Source organism: Balearica regulorum, chromosome 1, assembly GCF_011004875.1.
Source record: "Balearica regulorum gibbericeps isolate bBalReg1 chromosome 1, bBalReg1.pri, whole genome shotgun sequence".
Classification (NCBI taxonomy): Eukaryota; Metazoa; Chordata; class Aves; order Gruiformes; family Gruidae; genus Balearica; species Balearica regulorum.
The window spans coordinates 60,059,508-60,082,271 of NC_046184.1; the positions used below are offsets into that span (position 1 = coordinate 60,059,508).

Below are 22,764 nucleotides of genomic sequence, written 5' to 3' on the forward strand. Positions count from 1 at the left end.
TAAACTACAAGGCCACCCCATTATTTTTTATGAACAATTTAAAAAGTTCCCACCCCTAAAAATCTGCCAGTATATTTCCTCAGCTGTAACAGTCTTACCCACTCTCTAATACAGTTGATCTTTGCTCGGCAGCAATAACAGTTCTTACATTTCTTAAATGCATGAGATAATGGACTCCAGGATAGATATAGTTCTTAAATGTGTAACACTGGAACAAATCCGCCTTAAATGATTAATCGGTCAATTTGGGTGTTCCCCGGCACCACCGCTCAGGCAGGGGCTTCTGCTGTTCACTGATGTGAGTTCTGGCTTTTGTTGGCATCAAGCTCCACGACCACGTATGTGAGTTCAGAATTTGATTACAACAGCGATTCACTGGATACTCTTGTACCCTGTTTGCTCAAAAAAACAGAGGAGCTTTTTTTTCTGTATTCCTCATCCAAATGGGGCCACAGCCCAAGCGTAGCACCTTCGGCCAACACAGAACTATTTGGATGCAAAGTAGAATTTCTTTAATTATATTTTTGTAGTCATTTAAGCAACTGCAACAGGTTTAAGCAACTGCAACAGCAGACTTAACTTGCAGGGTCTTTATTAGAGGGTTACCGTCTTCCTCAGCTTTACACAATGGAGCCCTTTGAAGATGACAAATGAATTGACTGAATCCTTGTGGCCAACGTCCTCTGTAAGTCCTGTAGTACATTTTGACCAGACGTTTCTCCGTTCTTGTCATACAACAGCTGTTTGAAAGCTTCGTTTTCAATGAGGACCATCATGTTTTTTAGAAAGTAGCCTTCACAATAGGAAGATAGTTCTGTGACTCCGAGAAACTACAAGAAGTGAAATTAGAGAAAGATAACCATTCTGATAAAACCTGCTCAGGAAATACAGTGCATAAGAGCCGCACACAAATACACAAGCTAAGCATTTCAGACAGGCACAGTAATGCTTACAGATATGTATGTGTGGAGGGGAAGGAGTTAATCAAACATTATTTTATGCTGATGATTCTGGTAACAATTCCATGTCATAAGGCCCTGGTTTGTTAAGGAAACAAACTTCCAGGGGCTGAAACTTTGCTCCCTTGGAAATTGGTGGGAGTTTCACCACAGAGTTCACCTGACCCATGATTTCATGCTAGAAGTTACACCCTAAAACTACACATTTGGGAAAACATACTACAGACCAAGTTTCATGAAGGCCATCCTTAGCAATGATGGGACGTATGACTGCGGAAACCTGTTGTGTAAAGTTTCATGCTTTGAGGAATCTTTGGAGGAGAAATGGAGGCTTGTAGACCATGTGGTTTGGGGCTGTCAGTTCCTTACGTTGGACACTGTGTCATGGTAATAGGCAGGGATACAGTAATGTGTGAGCAAACCTTAACCGCATGAGTGAAAATGTGTAAGCAAACCTTAGATGACCCATCTCGGTCATTTGATGGGTGACCTGTACTGGTTATCACACACTGGCTAGATCCTGTGGTCAAACAAAAAGTGATATTCCACTATAGGTGGAGAACTGGGTTTGTTCAGCCTTGAGAAAAGAAGGCTCAGGGGAGACCTCATCACCACGTTCCAGTACTTAAAGGGTGACTACAAAGAAGATGGAGACTCCCTTTTTACAAGGAGTCACATGGAAAGGATGGGGGTAATGGGTGCAAGTTACTATTGGGGAGATTCCGATTGGACACGAGGAAAATTTTTCACAATGAGACCAATCAGCCATTGGAATGATCTCACCGGGGAAGTGGTGGATTCCCCAACTTTGGGCACTTTTCAGATTCAGCTTGACAGGGTGCTGGGCCATCTTGTCTAGATGTTGTTTTTGTCTAGACGGAGCTTTTGCGAGGAAAGGTTGGACCAGATGATCCTTGAGGTCCCTTCCAACCTGGTGTTCTTTGGTTCTGTGATTCTATGTTGCAATTTTAAGAATGGAAAGCCCATAGGGATGCCACAGATGATTTTAATACTCTCAATTCAGCTTTGAAATTGTAAATGTGACCAAATCCACAGTTTCACCTTCCTACCACTACTTCATCTCTTTAACCAAGGGTCTCAATCTCTTGTTCCTACAGGTCCTTTTACATACTAAAAACATTGTTCTACACCAAGGCCCTCACCACAAATAGCTTTCCAAATCTGTGCTCACTTCATGCTATGCTTCCACCAAATTATATCTTTCTCAATCATGATGACAAAGACTGTGATCCATGTGTCTCTGGGCCAACCTGCTCACACATCCCCATCTATAAAGGCATGTCTCAGCGTCGCCTGAGTTCCTGCAGGTGCAGCTGAGCTTGCAAAGTAGCAAGGACTAGAAATGGTACCTACAACAGGAGCAAGTTACTCAAAACCTGCTCCTGACTGACATGGTGGTTCCTGGCTTCAGTGCTTGCTCACCTTATTCCCATCCTCACTGCGGCCTAACACCAGCTTCTTCCATACTTCAGAGAGCAACAGGGAAAGGCAGACGTTTGGCTGGCAAGCTGTGCTCGAACTGCTTGTGAGCTCCCCTGGCTCCTCAGGACCATCTGGCCTCTTCCACCACACAGCATTATCTCGTATTCACATAACAAACAAACGAAGCTACTGTGTGACAGGAGCACTCACGGCAGAATGATCTGTGCTCATATTATTAATCACCTGCACATCACACAGACCAGGAACAAAAAGACAGAGTATCTTCTCTGCATTGCTGACAGCGTAATAGAAAAGTATCTGAAGTAGCTTTGAATTTGTGAGTTAAGGTCCTGGAAACCTTCTGGCTATCGCAGTATGAAGCTGAGCCCTGGTAAATTTACTGGAAGCAGGGTAAATAAGCCCATGCAGAGCTGTAGGGGGATGTGGCTTAACTAATTCCAGAAGTCAAGACTTCATTCACAGCTAGCTTGGCTATCTCTGCAATGCACTAACCACGTCAGTGGAAACATGACCGTGGCCATAAAAGCCTCTCAAGTACACCATTTCCGCTGCCTCCACTGGAAGATGCAGCCTGGGGCCCTTACAGGCAAACAAGGAGCTGGATTTAGCCACTGGGTTTGTTCAGTCCCAGCATCAGCAGTGTGCCAGTCCCTCAGACAGGTCTAAAGCTCCGTGTAAGAACCTTCTTCAATCAGTACGTAAATAACAGACACATTTCACAATTCAAAGAAAACATGTAATTTTAAAACAAAATTATTCATTTTACTTTTAGTAACTGTAATACAAATCGAGAAGTTCCCACATGAGCTAGAAAATAAATATTTTTCAAAAGATTCCAGCATTGCTGATTTTTTTTTCCTGTTACAGTAAGTGGACCTGCAGATATACCTCATTTCTTATTCATTTTTAGGTGGAACTTCATGCTATTTCAAACACTGATTGTGTGTTATCTGTTCAACAAGACCTAACATTACTACTCTCTGTAGGAAATACCTGATGATGGGAATGGCAGTCAGATCTGCAGGGGTTTGGAGTAATCTGCAGGATTACTCTGTTCAATCAAACTTCCAGGACATGCTGCACCATTTTATCTTTCATATGGACCATGTAAGTTATAGGAAAAAAAAATCATCTAAAGAATGCTTTAAAAATATTTAATTGCAATTATTTGTGTATCATTTCCATCTTCCAAGTGGAAGTCTAACTACTAAGCACACAAGAGGAGAAAAACTGAAACTAATCTATGTGGCAACCACCTCCATTAATGAGCGAAAATAGGTTTTCTAGGTCAAAAAAATGCCATGCTTTTATGCCTAATGACTTAGGCCTCCTCACAAGCTAAGTAAATAATTTGATTCCAATAAGAAGCTGTGAATCTCTCCTCTCCAAGACATAAAATTCTCATTACTATCCTTGCATGGCTCTGAGACATTGCACTTTGACAACATGGCATTTTTATATATTGACAAGCTGTCACCAGCACTGAGTACATCACCCCAGTGGGCTTCAGGAGGAAAAAGGAAACTGTAATGGGAAAATGCAGCTTGGAAGGTGAAAGAGAGGTGTCTTATGCACTTCAGTGATTCCTGTTGAATAACTCAGCAGTTTGGGTTGCCATCATAAGGGATAGGTCTGCCACACGGTGATACACTCAAATTGAGTTTGAACTGCTTAGGGAAGGGGGTGAGAAGTTGCCACCAATGCTCTCATGCTACATGATTTAGGACTGTCACTATACTTGGTACCTATTAGCCACTCAGTCCCAGTAAATAAATGACAAAACTTAAGTACATAACAAACATACTAAGCATACGTATCACTATTTATCATAAAACTGACCCACGAGTATGACAACGGATACATAACATGCAAGCATATGTGGTTATTTTTACCTTGGCATGATTATAAATATCCACGCAGTTTTCTGTATTAATGCTTTTTGCGCAAATGATCTCACAGTGTCGTTGTAAAGCTTCAAGCTGGAAAAATTTAGCAGCAGAGAGAAGCTAAAAAAAAAAAGGCAAGGAAAAAATAGTCAAAACAGCTGAGCAATACAGAATCAGAGCTTGCTTCTTTACTATTATATTTTTTTTCTCTGCCTCTGCTTCAGTTAGCATGAAAGTACTGACAAACAGTCAAAATGAGAAGGTTGCTTGGTTGCTTCAACCCTTTGCAGTCCCCTCTAGATCACTCTGTGGGAAGCTGGATACAGAGAGGCCACCACAGGCTACTCAGATCCAGGAGCTGACTTTGGAATGGGGTGGGGTATGTGTGAGAGAGAAAAAGGAAATGGCAGCTTGGAGAGTCTTTGGTCACTTTGCAAACATGACTCTGCAAGAAGGGATCTGCAATTACATTCCAGGAAAAAAGGGTTCCGGTTCAACTGCTCCCCAAGCTCTGGCTGAAACAGAGCACCTGGGCTGGATGTGGGGATGTCAGCAGAAGGGCCAGGACCAAGAGTATAGAGGAATTCAAACCAGACGATGATGACCACCCTGGGCAGTCTTAAAAATCTGGAGAGGCAATAAACCTCAAATCCGTCACCTCAGCAGGCTTAAGGAAAGGGAGTCGTATCTAGCTTGTGAACAGCAGTAAGGTCATGTCTAGGCCACAGGCATCGAAACACTGTCTGGCTCCATGTTACTCCAAGGAGTGGGTGCACAGCAGGATACAATCCAAAGGTGGGAACCAGCTTGGTGCAAGGCACTGCCTAGTTAACACTCATGTTAGTGCCATGTGTCGGTATTGCTGTGCTACCACAGCTCTCCTGCCATCAGGACTCAAGCTGACCTCCCTCTTTGGCCCTGCATCCACCCTAGGGATATTCTACCTGGGCTGGCACTGCCTTGGGATCTCTGCATGCCACTGTACACTGTGGGCATGACCTGAAGCCTGTGGGGTGAAAATGGCTTAAATTTTGAATTCTCTAACTGATTTCAGTAAGACTAAGATTTCCCCTATTGCCCCCTCTCTGTCCTTTTACAGCAGGGAAAAGGAATTTCATTTTCTGTCTTTCCATGGTAGGTCATTGCCTCTGGCTCTCTGCTCTGGTTTAGGAAGAGGTTGGGGTTCTTCAGTGCTTGACACCTTGCTCTAACCCTGCCACGTATCTTAGGCCAAGCTGTTCAAGTGTATTTATACGGCCCTTATCACCTAGGACTGTGTGACAAAAAGCTATCCTGTGAATTCCAAAAGGGTTCTCATGCTCTTGCTAGGAGCACTGGTGAACAAAACCCTGAAACTTCCATGACATTATTCTGACTTCTCCTATGCAGTCTGCTCAAGCTCTGCTTTAATCCCATAAATAAATCCAAGTGCTGGAAATCTGCAGTGCCGATGTGATAGCAGTCAGCTGGCCCCAATTATGAATTGCAGCAAAGATTTCTGTGGAGTATTTCTGGTGCTTCTTGTTATCATATTTGTAATAAGGCAAGTTGCTAAATGCAGTTTTGAAAGATAAAGCCAAATCCTATTCCAGCTGCCTCTGTGGCTTAAACAGTCACGTGCTGGTTTGTAATTACTTTAAACTGTGAGGAACCGTAGCCAGATCCGTTATCAACAGATCAATCAATCAGTCATACATTCTTGAGTCACAGAAGTTTTGAGATGTCACAAAAGTAGAGCAAGCAGCCAGCTGAACTGCAGCACAAGCTTTTTAACAGCCTAGGGGATAACACATGCATCTCTATAAAGCCATTCCACTGCCTAGTCTAAGATTCCTTATTTTGGAAAGGGTTAGAGAAATTCAGGAGCTTCCTTCAAAGCTATGAGTGAAACAGATAATCAGTGACCTTCTCCTATGAAGCTCAGAAAGGCAATGTGGGTATGCTTAGTTAAAATCCACTGCCTGGCCTGGAGAGTGGTAATTTCAGTCCCGACCAGTTGCATCCTCTGGCTACCAGCAGGGTTGGTACAGATGTCCCTGTACCCATCAGAATTGATTCACCCTGGCCACTCATATCACGAAGAAGAGTCACTCCCAATTTCTGGTTAGCAGTACTTTGGTAAAAGCTAAGCCTAGTGTGGATGCCCCAGACAGTAGCATCACAGAGACAAGACTAATGTAGGCAAGAATAAAACATCATGGTGGCAGACTATATATAATCTGTACACTGATGATTACCAGCTGTTGAAGTAGCTCTGATTTTAGTATTTACTGTCCTATATTCTTTTTGGCTGCCATAATTTGGTGATCGTCAACAGAAAAACTCCCTGAATGACTACGAAGAATTTGCTCAGGTAACTCTTAGTTCTAAATAGTTGGAGTCATTAGGCTGATCATAGCTGGCAATGGCAGCACACGGTATTTGGAAGAGGATCACTTAACATCCATACAGGTTGTGGACGTGTGGCCACACTGAAGGCTCAGTCAGCTCCAGTTAGCTTGGTTTGGCTTTCACAAATGGGCACAACAGCACTGGAAGTTTTACATCCAGTGAGAAAGGGGCAAAGAAATCTCTGTATCTCAGGGAGCAGCTTAAGGTTTTATTCAGAAAATTTGATAGTCACATGCTTGAAACTGAACTGAACTGTGACTTCAGTGGGATTTCTCTCATGGTTAAAGCCAGGTACATGCCCAAGAATTCTCCCGAGTGAGGAACCAAACTGGATGCTTTTATGGTGCTGAGATAGGTCTGGACATGTAAGTCTGAGCTAATAAACCAAAAGTAAGAGTGTGGCAGAGGGAAGCCAATCGGCCCAGCTGGAGCAGAGCACCTCACCTATCAGGCTGAGAGAGAGGGAGGATGGTACACTATGCTGCCAGGAGTTGCTTCCACATTTTGGTAACATCACCTTTGCATTTCCTAGAAAAGCCTCTCAAAGCATCTAACTAGATATTTTTATTTCAGATACTTTTTTTTGATGATCATAATTTTTCTCCTCTTTCTTCATACTGGCAAAAGTTACTGTAACGGGCAACTGGCAGAGAAGGAGACTGAGTGTCTCCCACAGGACTGGGCACTCCGGGTGAGGCGCTGCTGGCTTTTACAGGAGTGCTTATGTCTTGCCCAATGGCCACGTGCCCTTGGGTGAACGGTACACAGATCACTTAGCATTGCTCCCACTGCAATTAAGATAAATGTCTCTTACCTCCATAATTTCATTATTTTTAATCAGGAGTGACTCTGCACCTCCATAATAAAGATACTGCATAACCAGCTGCAATAAAACAAAGGGAGTGTTTATGAAATGCAATCCAAGAAATCAGGGAACAGAGGGTGATGTAAAGATTGCAGGCAATACCCCAGACTCTCCAACACCACCAAGGATTTGTAGATAAAACTGCCCCAAACCTCCTGATTTCAAAATATGTTTGGTTACTCTCTCTCTCTGCACAGTTCAATGTTTCCTTCTCACAGGTTGTCTAACATCTCAACCCTCACCAGCCACATTGTCTGGACTTTTTGATGAGCTCCAAACAGTTTGCAGGAAGCTGAGCAATTCATTCTGAATTTTCAATGTATTTCCCAGTATGTTAAGTACATCATCGATTCAGGAAAATACAGCATATATAATGATTATTCCCTTATTCCTTCCCTGGCAATGGCACCCCCACCTTCACCCAGCTGTGTGTGGGCATGCACGGACAATGAGAAAGAGTGGGGGAGCCTTTGCACTGTAATAGGAGCCAGCTAAGATCCCTCTGCAGTGAGCTTCCAGCAAGCCTAAAGTTATTGTAGGCAGCTGGCAATTATCTGCAGCGGTAACGGTTGGTACATGGAACTGTCTGAGCTCTGATTGAAATAAAAGGAAGCATATACATGTATACGCTACTGATACAGAAAGCAAGCTCAGTGTTTTCATGGCAAAAAAATGGATTGAACAATACTGCTAAGGAAGGGAATAAACTGTGTCTCTTCCAAGCCTGTCCATTAAATACAGAAAGAGGCAACAAGGGAAAAAAGGATCAAGTGCTTTACCTTGACATGCACTGCTTTGTCTGCGTACCCCGTATAAGTGAAATGCATGTTACTGGATCTGGTCAGGCACGACATTTGCAATCAATAGCACCCTGCAGCTTAGTGTATGAATGGAGATGAAGCCTGTGCTCATGAAATCACTGCTCTGAGCTATGTGTACGTGCGTACTAATTTGGACAGGGCATGTACGATGTTCCTATTACATGTTCCATTCAAATTCAATGTGAGAACTGACTTTACCTGAAAGATGGGGTACTTCACATAGTTGATCTCAATACAAGTACTATCAGATGAGGGCTTGCTAGACAGCAATGCTTTAAACCTAAATAAAAAGGAGCAAGATTGAAATACCAGCCCAATTATCTCCATGAAAAAGTACAGCATCAGCTCTTGCAAAAACAGTACACTAAAATGAATGGATTTATCACCAAAGAATGTCAAGATTTAGACACTGACATAAAATAAAGTTCAAATCAAAAGGAAGAAGCCTCTCTTTTAGGAGATTTCAATTTGAAATTTTGGAAGAATACATTTAATATCACAATAGAATAAAATGGACATAGGAAATTCAGATACTGTGATGAAGCATATTACAAAACCAAAATATTTTTTCTTTTTTTTTTTTTTCCTTGGAGGCAACACGATCTTTTAGGAAGACTTGCAACATTTAAAACCTGCACACTTTCTTTTTGAAATTTGGCCTATGTCCATTACGCTGTTTTAAAAAAATTTTTTTGGAACAAAACAACTACACTAAGACTTTTAATGCTTCTTTGCAAGCTCAATACAATTATGTAAAAAGAGGCAGGAGAGAAAACTGGATAGGTTGCTGTTCTCTGATTATCAAAACCTGAAATTCAGACACAAGTTTCAGAAAAAAAACCATAGTCTAAGTTAATAATTGCAGATTTATGAGAGACATATACATATGTAGCAATCTATTTCTCAGACTAGGTATTTTCATTTGATCAGAAGGTGAAAATGGGAAATGTACTGTCAGGAACATCGACCCTTCTACTTCCTCTTTTTCATAATTCATCTGACCTCCTAGCAGTAGTGCAAAGCTTGGCTTATCTATCGAGACCAGCATTTGCTGGGTGTTGACCTTTTCCATGTCACGACTGCATCTTGTTAACTACAACACAGGTAACGACTGATTTGCTTTTGCTAGTGTCAAACTCTACTATGAACACAATTTAGTAGGTTTAAAGCTGGTTTGGAATGTGTTTGTACCTCCACCAATATGCTCTAAACCAAAATGTCCATTCCTTAATTGAAGGCAGGGTCAGATACTGCAGTTGCTTTATGCAAATCTCTTTGTGCTGTGGGTTGGCAGCATGTGTAGCATCAGTTCCCACATTGCTCAAACCACCCAAACTCAGTGGTTTGTCCTTGCCACATCTTGAAATAAGCCCTTATGGAGGACTAGCTAATTTGTTCAAAAGCACATCTTTAATTATAAAGCTGTATACAAATAAGGTTTGTGAGCAACTTTTTAAGGTTGAGTTGAGCTCGGTAACCCACGTTCAGCCTTCTGAGCACAGGGAACAGCCTATAAATACTGCCTTTGGATACAGTAAGTTTCATAGTTACTTAATTTTATTTAAAAAATGTCAAATTCTGTCAATGAATTGTGTGATAGTAGCTTGTTTTTCCTGGAGACTGCCAACACTAATGCAAGGCATGATTTAGCCACTCACGGGATAAATTATTATTAAGAATCAAAATATCAAGACTCCTCTATGATTAAGAGCAGGATGCAGCAGCGAGCTCCATGCAAATGTGCCTCAGTGGAATGAAGTCAGATGCGTGGCCAGAAGCATGGATCATTTACTGGGTGGGAAGAAAGTGATGGGAGCACTTGTTAAACATCCTGCAGATCAACCAGAAACAAGCTGTTGAGATGGTCTGCTTAGAAAAAAAACTAAGATTGGGCCATTATCCCTCAAAGAATCTTAACAGCAGAGGAAAAAAAAAAAGAAAAAGCAAAACCACAAAACCAAATTCTATTTTTGTTAAAAACCAGAAATGTCTCTATATTTTACCTTGGTGATGCAGTAAATAGCAACACTCTATGTGCATAAAATGGTCTTCCTTCCACCAGAAATGTAACATCTGACATCTCTTTGTTGTTAAGAAAATGGGGATCTAGAATCACAAAAAGAAAAAAAAAAACCCAATAACTTTCATTTGGAAGAGGTCATGAACGTACAGCATATTTTCCTGTTTTGACAAAAGAAGAGAATAGCGTAAAAGGATATTGTTTTTAATGAGTAAAGCTCATAAAGCTATTTTGGACAGCCTGAGACAGAAGCCCCCCAGACAGCCACGTGGAGTTCAGACAAAAGGAATTCAAAGCTTTGAAGTCCATGAGGACCTTTGCTGAGATGACAGCCAGCCCTCCCCGCTGTGTGGAGCTGGCACAGCCTCTCAGCTCTGCTGCCTAAAGCAAACTGCAGCTGAACAGACGCTGGAGGGCCCTGCGTTCATTTATACCCTATTACGCCCCTCTCCCTCTGCGGGCAAGCCTTTGTGCCAAGGGCAAGAGGGTCCTGGAAAACTGCTGGGGTCTCCTCTAGGTGACACTAAACCAGCCTGGGCTCTGTCAGCAGGGCTGGGAGGGCTGTGCCACCACAGCACCATGCACAGCCAGCCACGGTGGTTTGAGATGCGGACAGACGTTTGGCTCCTGGCCCCGGGCTCAGATCCCAGCCTAATTAGCAACACAGACAAACCTTTGCAGATTTATGGTCCCACTCTAACGCACCTGATGATCCTCCTGATTTCAGTGGGAGTTGCAGGTCAGGCTAAGTTTGAGGCCCTTCCTTTTTGTATTTCTGCCTTTCAAATCCAGTTTTTTCTCTGACTTGTGCCCCCCCAAGTGCCCAGCCTGTGATGCAGACTTCCCACAGCTCTCCCTAGAGAACCAATGAGTATCTTCAAGTCACGCTTACCTAGGCGAGAGGTCTGCTTGCGCTTAATTTCAACCAGCTTTGGAATAGGGTAGGGTCCATAGCAATGAGTGAAAATGACGGACAGTTGCTGGCTGATCACTTCATTCTAAGCAAAAGAAAAGAAATATATGCAATATAAGCTTAGTTTGCAATGTAAGATCAGTATGCAAAGGGAGACATCACGTTATTCTCGAGAGTTGCTTGTTTTGAAGCTGAAAAATGTGATTGCTGAAGCTTTATTAAAAATCAGGGCTGAGGATTATCATTATTTGTTAGAAACTGCAATTCTCATTTAATCATTTGCTAAGTCTCCTGTAGGAATCAGGTAAAATGGAAAGTCTTCTCCTTGGACCAGAGGTCATCTTTTCTCAACAAATTCCATAGGCCCTGTCCCCTCCTTAGAAACAAAGCTCCTTTACAAAAGCGATTTCATTTCATTTACAAACTTACTGTAATGGAAAATGACTTTTTGTTGCTCTTTAGAAAATGGTCATTGGTCACATTTTTAGAAACCCAGAGCTACAGACAGATGCAGCTGCACAGCCTGCCATACATTTCCTAAGCACAACAGTCTCACAAACAGACCCTCCCTTGCAGAGTGACTGAAGCATCACAGCCTGTCCCCAGATCTCCTCAATCTCAAACGTTTCATCAATGTGCTCTTACACCGCTGGCACTGGCCTGGGCACCACTGTCTGAGGAAGCCAACAGACCTTCACCAAACCAGGACTGGTCCCTGGCCTTACCCACTTCTGCCCAGACTCTGGGAGCAAGGCACTCACAGGACGCTTTCCCAAGCGCCTAAGCAACTTGAGTATTTGTACGCCTAAGCTGCAAGGATAGTGAAATAGATTTAGTGCTTAGCTACCTAAATCACAGCTGAAAACAGGATTTAAAAGCTGTGGCAAATTTTATCCCACTCTTTGCTGGTAACCGGAGCAGGTCTAGACAAGTTCAGCGGTGCCACACAGCTAATTCATGACAATGTCTTTTAACTACCCTCTTTGTTGGTGATTCCCTTGCACACCAGGAAACAGCAAAAAGGCGAGGCACTTAGATGTGAGAGGGTCCAAGGCCAAGGAAATAAGCAGGTAAGGGAGAAAAATAATCTTGATATAAAAATTTGAGGAGTGTAGCTGTTATACTAAAAATAGCTCCAGGCTTATTGAGCAGAAACTGAAGCTTTCCTTTCTCTGAGCACATTTCAGCTCAGTTGTAAGAGCGGTGCTCCTTAAATCCCACAAGGGATGAGGAGTGGCAGAGATCCTGTAATGACTCCCTTACTGCATCTAATCAAACCGGGGGGGAAAAGGGTAGAGCTGATGTCTGAAAAAATTACACACGCTCACCCGCAGGCAGGAGTTGGCTCCTATTACTACATCAGATGCAGCATTGAAAGAAATGGTAAGATAAGAGAAATACTGATAGTAAGAGACACCATTTAGCACAGCGCAGGGATCAGCCCTCGGAGAGGGGCTCACCGCTGTGGCTCTGAGACAAGGAAGATGTCCTGCACCAGGAGCATCTCTCTGCTCAGCGTCTTCCAGCCAGAGCTCTGCAAAGCGCTTCACAAAGGGAGTGAATCACAGGGCAAAGAGAAAAGGAAGATTTAAGGCCAGATTTAAAGAAGGAAGTGACTCAGCCACCGGGAGAGCTGGGGAGGGAGAGCTCTAGACAGACAGGGCAGAAAGAGCAATTGCTTCTCTGCTCGGAAGGGCTGTGCCGAAGCACTGCGGCCGACTGAGTCAGCCAGGGAGGAGCGCGTCCGGGGGGATGCTGATTACCAGCAGGGCAGCTCCCAGTTGGATCCGGCAAATGCTAAGAAGTCAGTAAATACAATGGAGGACGGGGATGATTCCGCAGTTCAGAGCAGAGGGAAGCTTCTGGAGAGGAGAGCCATAATTGGAAGAGCACTGCTTACCTTTACCCACAGTGAATAAAAGCACAGTAACTGCACTAAAGAGGATAGCTACTGTCAGCTACCTCTTGAATCTGCTGGGGTGCACAGGTCCTGGCTATGCCACTGTGGTTTCAGTGGGTCCATGAACTTGCCAGTCTCAGCCACAGCTGTGCCTGGGCAATAGCTTTTTAAAAGCACACGTATACATCAATAAAGACAAAACATCTCCTCCTTCCAGGGGTGCCTATGGGAATATGGTGATGGAAAATCTGGGTATGACCAGCCAGTGCCTCGTTAGGAGCTGGAGGTCTCACTCACCAGCTGGAGCCATGGCACCGCATACCAGGACGTCCAGGTACACCAACACTGGGGACGAACAGGCTAAACCCAGTCACACGGGTGCGAGAAGAGGATCCCTGCTCGTAACTCCAACCTGCATGATGAAGGGGTGGTGCATGCAGAAAACCCCACAGGAGCCTGCTTACACAAGTGAGGCACTGTCAGCTCCCTGGGTCACCAACGGGGCACAAACCCTGCGGTGTGCAGATACAAGCCCTTTATAAAGTCACCCTGCCACTGACTGCCCACAAGCCTGTGAAAAAACCTGGTGTAAACTAAGCTCTAATTAGCTCAAGATGTGATACATTCGCATGAGAGATGCTAAAAAACCCTAAGAAATAGAACAGTGATGGGACAAAGGGAAAAGAGACAAAAAAAGAAAGACCTTGGGATTGGCGTGCCAAAGAAAGCAGGGCCATCAAAGAGACAGCAGCTCGATGCACTGCAGAGCTTCAGAGCTCCAACACAGGACACTGCTCTCATTTGGCAGAGAGGAGGCTGGAGACCTTTAGCTTCTGTAGGTAACATTAAATACTTACAACACATGCCACCCAAAGACCAAAAAATCTGCTCGGCTAGAAAGCTGAAGCATGTGCTCATTTAAAGTCATTGCTAAGAAACAGCAGAAAGACACAGGGAGGGGAGCGGTGAGCTATTGCAGCATAGCAAGCCTGCTTCCCACTGCACGCCGCATGCAGCCAAGCTCGCAGGGCTGTGGCCCTGGGTCTGCTCCCCGCAGAGCCTCTGCCAGCTTTTACCAAGAAACCAGGCAGAAAGAAGGAGAAAAGGGATGCTTTGTCAAAGGTACAGTCTGCGACTCGATGGCTGCAGAAAAAATTGGCTTTTTAAAGCCAAATCCTGCTCTTGGAGCAGGCTGAGCTGCGCTGCCTGTGAAGTAACTGGGAAGAACTGCAAGAGTCTACAACCTGGAGCATCAGCATTGCTCTAGCAGAGTGAAGGACATGTCCAACACATTCAGCCTTACCCCTCGCACAATGCCTGTGTCAGGAAGCTCAGAAGCCACTCTGGTTACCACATCCATCCCATTTAAAGCACCAAGTTGGATAATTCTTCCCTGTTTATTCTACCACCCTACCAGCGAAAGAACAGCTGTAAGAGCTCGCTGCAGCAGTTGTGGGCGGCAATATTAACATCGGAGGAGCAAACTGAAGTTTGCTTTCTTGCTAGTTTGATGTTGGAAAACATTGTGCCAGGATGTGTGAGGCTGAGATCTGGAGAGAGGCCAGCTTCCTTTCAGACACAGGCGTTCACTTGCAGTTAAAGGGAGCTGATGTGCATCTTCTACTGTGGGAGGGGGAAGAAAGCTTGGCATAGGATATAATAAAAATATTTATCTAGCCATGGGGTAGTTTACAGATAGGCAAGAGGGAACAGGGAACAACAGCGCATCTTCTGAGGGAGATGGTGTTTCCAGCAGAGAGTTGGTCGGTGAGCAAGGAACTTTGCTTTGTAGATACAAGTGATCTCCTGAGTTAAAAGCATTCTTCAGCAGAGATCTAAAGGAATTCCCCACTCCTGGTGAATGCACTTGAACTGCAAGGGGAATTCATAAATTCTTTTTAAGCAAAGCTGAAGGTTTTCAAGTTGCTGGAGCAGAGATGACTAGTTGATTGATCTAAAAAGAGGTGAAGACCTGGATGGGGATTGCAGGGGTATTTTTTTCTGAATGTCCTGCTGCTGAAGGTCTGTGGCAGGACTCAGGAAAGGCTCCTCCAGACTGCACATACCCTAGGAGAGCTTGCTCCATTCCAGCTTACGCAGTTCAACCCAGCCTAGGGTTTATCTAGGTCCTATAAGGCACCGGACACAGCTGGAAAAATACAGAACCAGTTTTCTCCAGTACCTGTGGCAGACATATATCATCTTGGTGGCTCAAGCTCCAAACTTTCAAGAGGAAAACTCGTGTCAGATTCAGCAGTTAGGCTGAAGTTTCGCTATTCTCTGACCACACCTCACTTCAGTTGCCTCTTCTTCTTAGGCTCCTCCATTCCCACACCACATCTCTCTGGACTGCTCAAAACCCACTGCTTAGTTCTGCTGACGGGCATATAGACATCCCACCACCTCCACGTGGTTCCCTCTACAGTGGTAACAAGTTAGGCTGCTTGTCTTTGCCTCTGAAATCCCACACAGTACTTTGGGTCTTCCATCTGTTGATGTTACCCTCATCAGCTCAGCCCCATTAATGCCATTTTAACCTAAGTGTGCCAGGCCCTCAAATTCCTCTACCACAAAGCTCCAAACCCAAAAGCTCACCATGTTAAACAAAAAAATAACACACTTATTCTTCTGGGCTCAGTGCCTGTCCGTTAATACACATCTATCTGCCACAAGCAGAGAAACCATGCTGCTCAGGGAACACGGGTGCTGGCAAAGGTATCTTTTCTCTCCCTGGTCCTGAGGATGCCGGGGGGACTCAGCTTTCTGCTAAATGCAGAGCAGCAGAAGCGCTGCTTCCAGTCACCCATTTCACACATGGTCCCCGGCAGCTGTTCCAGCAGTGGCGGAGTTTCAGGATACCTCGAGCCTGTTGAGAAGTCATCCACGAACTTTCTTCCACGACACACTGGGATACCCTTGAATTATTCCTCTGTTTACACACTCATCTTCCCAGAAAGAGCCGATAAAGACTGAAGCAACAGAGAGGACTTTTCGCAGACCCCCAGCCCTGTGCACTCAAACTCTGAGACATTTTTTGCCATCTCTCTGAACCTTTTCCACCCTCACCTAGGTGTTTCCGCTATGGTCCTCTAGCATAATTCACTTTTGCCAGCTGCCTCAAAACTGATTAAATGCCACTTTAGAGGGTCACTCCTAGATGATTAAGCAGCGTACCCATAATTAATATTAGTCAACAGTTGCAAAGGTAGGGAAGCCCCAGAGGTTGGAGATACAGTTAGAGGCAGTGAACTGAGTAACAAAATGGGTTTTGTTAGTGCCGGGCTCAAGTCCTTCCACTGCAAATACAAACGGAAAAGAATTAATCACAGGTAAGGCACAAATGGACCCTTCAGTTAGCTTCTGGGAAAGCTGCCAAGCCTCCCTTTCAAAAGGCTCTTTATATCACAGCTGTGCATTGTATGTAAAAAGCTCAGATCCCCGGGCACAATCTAATCCCTGGGTGAGAGCCCAGAAAAGGGCAGGTGTCACATCCATGGCATTTATTTATTGTAAATGAAGAAACGGCTCCTGCCTCTGGCAGGGAAACATTTTAGAAGACAGACAGAGGTAGGGAAAAAACCCATCAAACCTGTGTTAGTATGAAGCTGAATCCGCGTTATGAAAACATGAGACAGGGTTAACAGTCTGTTATTAACATGCCACTCGGTACCTGGCGTTCGCATCTCACATGGAGAATGCACGACGTACATGTGTGGATAACTTGCGTCCTGGTTACTCTGAACTGTTTAGACACAGAAGTACTACAAATGACAACGGGCAACATTACAGATCACTGCAATTATTTGAGAACAGTGAAACCTGCCTTAAGAAATCACTCAAAGTCCCAGCCAAAAGATCAGTCACCGAGCGCAGGCTGGGCACTTGCTGACACACAGAAGGGCATTAGCTACTCCATGAAACCTGTAAGCGGGCACTTTAGCATCTTGGAACGTCTTCAGGGTTATTTTTAGTGCAGCTTTTGGTGTGCCTGTCTCCTCTGCGGGAAGTCCACATTTTTCTTCAGTTAAAGGGTTTCAGTCATAAGCCAAAATATTTCCTTTTCAGGTGTTAATTTTTTCAAGAAAGGTAAAATACTATGTGGAGAACAAATATTCTAATGAAACCCATCATTACAGTAAAACCTCAATTTTCTGTTGAAAAGCAGTTTTAACATGGAAGTAAAATTTCGCTCAGCCTAGAATTGTCTTTCCTAATCTGTCTCCAGGCAAGAGAAACACTCTCCCAAGGGAGGGCTTTCCCCTAGGAGCTGAGCGAGATCCAGTTCCTGCCTGTGCACCGTACAGGGTTCACCTCTCCCCTCCAACCTAAGCCCTTCCTGCAGAACACGGTAGTCCGGCTTCATACAGCAAAACACAGCTTCACTCAAGCCCATCTTAAATATTCATTTCAGCCCATCATGAAGCAAGGGACAAAAAGGGGAATTTTCTAGCTCCTTCATCTTCCAGTGCCACTTTCTAGGTCACGTGCAGACCTAGGGGGAAAGCTGATGTTTGCTGACCACTGTGCCTGGACTTTGTAGAACAGATGCATGAGCTGAGTCTGTTGACATTCTCTGAGGAACCTCTCCTGACATTTGTTTTAGAGGCATTAAATCTAGAAAGACTATAGCAATAAAGAAACAGTACGCCCATCTCAAGTTTCAGCTTCTGAACATTTTGCTGCAGCAGAGCAGGCAGCTGTTTCAGCCTTTCCTTCTCCTTTCTGTTTGTTGGAGACATGAAAATTTTTTTTCAGTAGTTACTGCATCTGTGACAGAGGCTACATGCTGCTATTTCTGAAAAGATATATTAAAAAAACCCCAAACTTTACTTTCTAGGAGATATGGGATTCTAAGTGGCTAAGTCACTGCTGAAAGAGTATGTTAGCTTTTAAATTATATAGGGCAAGTTTCTCAAGATACTTACATGCCTGAATCCTTTTGGAATTTTAAAAACTGGTTATTGTTTCGAATTGTTATTTGTTCTCAATAACTGTCAATGCTAGACTGATGGCTGTTATTGAAAGAGCTCAGCCTTCCAACAGAGTCTGTACCCCTGCAGCTTTCTTCAGCTGCCTATAGGCAGCAATGCAATTTGTAGAGCTTGTGAAACTCTGTGGGAATTTTAAATTCTGTGAAAATATCTTTGCAAAGTAGTTTCCTGCATCTTTCAACAAGCCTGGCTGTACAGTGCGATCAACACCTCACTGACAGGCTAAATTTTAAAATAAACTACCTTGTTACTGATGGAAAGGATGAAGAGAAAGCTGCAGAATGCAACTGAGGAAGGACAATGAAGGACACCTCCCATGACTTTTCAAGCTGATTTTGTCTTGGACAGTACACTAGCAGTACTGTGGTCCTACACTAGCAGTACTCGTGGTCCTAAGCCAAGTTTTCCTGGTGTGAAGCACCTCCAGTGTCAGGTGGAGCTTCAGACAATGCTTCAGCATGTGCGCTCAATGCACACGTGGACTAACACACGCACTTCAGCGATGCGTGCTCACAAAGGATCCAAAGTAATGGCAAATAGCAACAGCTCCTCGTCCATACTACGGGGGAAAGGAGAAAGTTGTAAGAGAGATTATTTGGAATTAAAAGATTGTGTTTTGTCTCAAAAAGCTAGGCCAAGGACAATCTGATCTAAATTGCTGTATGCAGAAAAAGCAGTGGATGAAACTGGCTCATAACCTTGTACTACCGGCAATGGTCCTGGCTCATCTGCATGGATGGAGTGATTTTAATGACAATTCAAGCTCATGCTGAGCTCTGGAGTGGAAATCTAAAACCAACCTCCTCCAAAGGCCAGATGTGTTTAACTTCCAAAGTTGTGGGTTTGAGTCTCTCTCTTTTCAGGTTGTGGAAATGTCAAGATCAAGAATCCAGGATTTTTGTAGACAGAGAACAAAGAAGCATCCCGCACGTTCAGCACGTTATCCTCAAAAGAACCTCCCTGCAAAAACAGCAGAGCTGACCTGCGAGCCCCACCTCGGGCATTACAAGCCCGCAGATCTGGGTGCTGCCTCCATGCAGCTCTTTTAAAAGTCTCTATTTGAGGGGGCCCAATCTCTGAGCAGTGGCCAGCCATCAAGCACATCCACTCCTCAGGCAAATATGGTCCTCCAACATGGGGCAGGAGGGCAATCCAGCTCAGAGCCAAGCTCAGGCAAAGCAAACATCAACCTTGTCTGGAGGCAAAGTGAGAAGTTGGGGAGTTTCCCCAGGCCAGGAAGGGCACAACAAAGATTCTGACAGGCAGAAATACAGCTGCATCTCCCTATCTGTAACAAGATCTCCAGTGTCATCTTAGCTTTGAGGGACTCAACTCTGCTCTACGCAGCAGCTAAAGTTTAGCTCAGGGCTACTTGCTCCCAGAAGTGTCTCTCTGGCTTTTGTCTCACGCAGCCCTGTCCAAACCACTTCTAGCAGGCTACGTCTGTGTGCTTGTCTGCCACAGAGATTCAATCCATCCCAAAATGGCAGTGCCTTTCCTCCTCACCTGGTGGTCCAAATCCACCACCACATCATTGACTTTTTAGTGTCAGAGCTTTCCTAGTTTGAGTTTTGCTTGGTTTTAGGAGCTTTGCTCTGCCTTGCCAGCATGGAAATACTGCCATTTCTCCACTCTCCATCCAATTCTCAACGGTGCAGCTGATAAAGACATTTAAAGGCACGAAAGGAAATGAAAGCGCTCCGTCCCACTGGAAGCCACCAGGAGCTGGGTATCGAACCTTCATTTGTGCTATTGGAAGTCTTCCTCCAGGGCTTTAGTGCAGCAGCGAACAAACCATGTGCAATCTATTCACTGTTCTTCCCCACTTATTTCACAGCTTGAAGAGAGGCAATAAAACTAGGGACTTCAGCTCAGCCAGTTCTGCCTGATTTGCCAATTTTTGTTGCCATTCTGTGTTTCAGCATCAGGACTTCTGCAAATTTTTTAATTTTTATTTTTATTTCTATTTTAAGTGTCCCAGCAAATCAATGGGAGCAGAGTGCCACCCTGCAGGAAACCAGCATCAGTGCTGGCTGGTGGGCAGAGGTCCTACATAAACCCTCACTTCTGGACCCTTTATAACCAGGCATTTTAAAAAACATCTATAAGATAAAAGGGATTCCTTATATCTGATGGTGTTCTTGTAGGTATTGGTTATTTTTTCTTTAATCTTTTTGGTTTTGTACTATCTGGCTTTTTTGCACGGTCTGGGAACCTGCAAGAACATTTTGTCTGACAGTGCAAAGTAGAAGGTGGGAGCAGAAGGTGTGCTTCCTACTCTGAGACCTGCCCTATGTTTCTATGTAATTTTTGGAGCATCTCTCTGGCCAAATTACTCAAATTACAAATTGCTGTCTGGCTTATCCAGGTTGTTGCAGCTTCTGAGGCCACTCTACGAGGCGCTCAAAATCTGCCTGTTTAATTACCTCAGTTTCCCTGTTAGTAAAGGGAGGACAAGATCTTCTTTCACGTCTCAACTCATTAATATTTGTAAATTGTTCTGAGATTATGGGACAGTTAGAAGTATTTATAGGAATGCAAAATGCCATTTCTATTAGGTGCAAGTTGCCATGCAATTAAAATATACTGAGCATCACAATATGTAGCAAATGGGACATCTTGTTTTACATCAGCCAAGAAATGCTAAGTGGCTCTGTGCTTCCTAGTTGCTTATTTTATTCTTTTTGCCCCAAAAAACTCATTAAGGAAATGTACTGGGCCAGACTGTGATGTTTAGAAGAGTCGTAATTGCTCTCCAAGTTCCCAGCCCACAGGGAAAAGGATGTCCGTGTGAGCACATCAAATTCCTCTCCCCACAGCTCTACAAGACGCAGAGCTTTACAATTTGCTGTCGAAAGAGAGGGATATGAACCACAGTTACGGCCCTTCTGCACCTCTTAAAGGAGATTTCCATTCTGTGTGTATATATAAAGAACAGTCTCTGCTCTCAGCCCTTCCAGAGAAGGGGAACAGAAGATCCTTTGAATCTCAGCTTTCCTCGGCTGCCTTCTACGGAGTGACCAGGGAGAACTTTTATTGGCTCATTCTCCTACAAATGAATTTATTTTGATTCCTTCCAAAGGGTTGCCTAGAGTCTGTCCTCATTTCTGTCTGGGAGAGCTTTGTGAGAGGCCATTTGGACAAGACCGCCGCAATAATTCATGCCATTTGCAGACAATTTGTAAACCCTTACAGTGTCCCAGAATGATTCATTATTTTTCTAAGAATACAAAGCAGTGTATGCGTGTGTGTTTGTGAATATGCATGCTCATGAAGAGTGAAGACGGGCAGCTCCCCTAGGCCCAGAAGCAGGAATAAAGATCAGCACAGATTTCTTCTTTGTCATGTAGGTTTTTTTGTGGTATTTCAGTTGTTTCACTCCTCCACATTTTAGGTTTTAATTGAACCCAAAGAAGAAGGTAGCAGTCTTATTTGTTTCCATGTCTCCTACAAAAGACTTTGGAAGACCCAGTCTACCATGTCCCAAAGGTATAATCCTATGTAAATGACTTATTCTAACGATGACCATTGGCTTTGGCTTCAGCCACCCACGAGAAGAGCAATTAAAGCCATCCCTCATCCTAGATTACAAGGCCTAAACTTAATCTCCATTAAGTTTTCAATATGATTAGTCTTACAGCAGCTTTCAAACCAAACAGAACCTTGCTGGTAGTTTCTGGATTAATGTACAGTAACCCAAGCAAGCTCAGAACAAGGAATCTAGAAATCTTAGGATTTGGAATGATTTCCGAAAAGCTGTATCAAATATTCTCCATAAATATCCATCCAATACAAACTAATCCCAAAGGGAAGGCTCGCGGGAGCAAAAACCAGAACAATTGCTGGAACAAATGTTCAGGATTTGCTTGGGACTGTAGTCCAAGCCCTCTTTTGCAGGAGGGTACAAGAAATAAATCCATGTAGGCTTTCCCTAGCTGGACTAAGTCTGGAACTTTTTAGTACTGAGCACCAGAAGCCCTCCTCTTTTCACATTATTTAGGTTATTGCAGCAAGTGCTAAAAATTATTTGCTCCTTGCCGTTACATGTAGAGTTGGGTGAGAAATGTTACTTAATTCCCAGTTAAACAATTAGAAGACTATACCAATATGTATTGCGGTGCATGAGAAAAAGAACAGCAATCAAATCCTTTTGATACTTTTCACCACTAAAATGATTTTCTGGTAACAGTAAAGTTGACTGGGCGTTCCTTGGGAGCAACTCGGCTGTCAGAGGGACCGGTAGAGAGGAGATTGCTGGTTATAACAAGTTTTAAAAGGAAGTATCCAGCCCTCACTAGGTAAGACATTTTCCTCTCCTTGCCTGCCCCACGATCATTCCCTTTGCTATTATACTTGCATACCCAATGGTACCTCCCTCAAAAGGTTTTGTTAGTCTGATTTGTCTGGCTAAGAAAATGTCAGCTGAAAGAATAAATCTGGGGAGGCTGCAAGTACAAACACTCACACAGAAGATTTAAAAAAATTATCCTGTTGTGTGCTTGTAGAAACCAGTCTCCCCACAAGTTTAAGAGTCCAAATCCCACATGAAGGGAA

At 43.9% G+C, this 22,764-nt stretch overlaps 1 protein-coding gene across 3 annotated transcripts in view; it reads right to left on the minus strand.

The window, feature by feature from the left end:
* Window positions 1-521: 521 nt before the first annotated feature.
* Window positions 522-22,764, minus strand: part of ABTB3 (ankyrin repeat and BTB domain containing 3) — a 174,576-nt gene continuing 152,333 nt past the window's right edge. For 2 of the 3 annotated variants that reach the window (XM_075754074.1, XM_075754091.1), the window contains 6 exons: window positions 11,299-11,404; window positions 10,390-10,492; window positions 8,585-8,666; window positions 7,515-7,583; window positions 4,316-4,429; window positions 522-830 (listed from right to left, as the gene is read on the minus strand). In XM_075754074.1, coding sequence (XP_075610189.1) covers window positions 621-830; window positions 4,316-4,429; window positions 7,515-7,583; window positions 8,585-8,666; window positions 10,390-10,492; window positions 11,299-11,404 — 684 coding nt within the window. In that variant the 3' untranslated portion in view covers window positions 522-620. The remainder of the gene's footprint in view (window positions 831-4,315; window positions 4,430-7,514; window positions 7,584-8,584; window positions 8,667-10,389; window positions 10,493-11,298; window positions 11,405-22,764) is intronic. The other variant, XM_075754080.1, reaches the window with a different exon arrangement.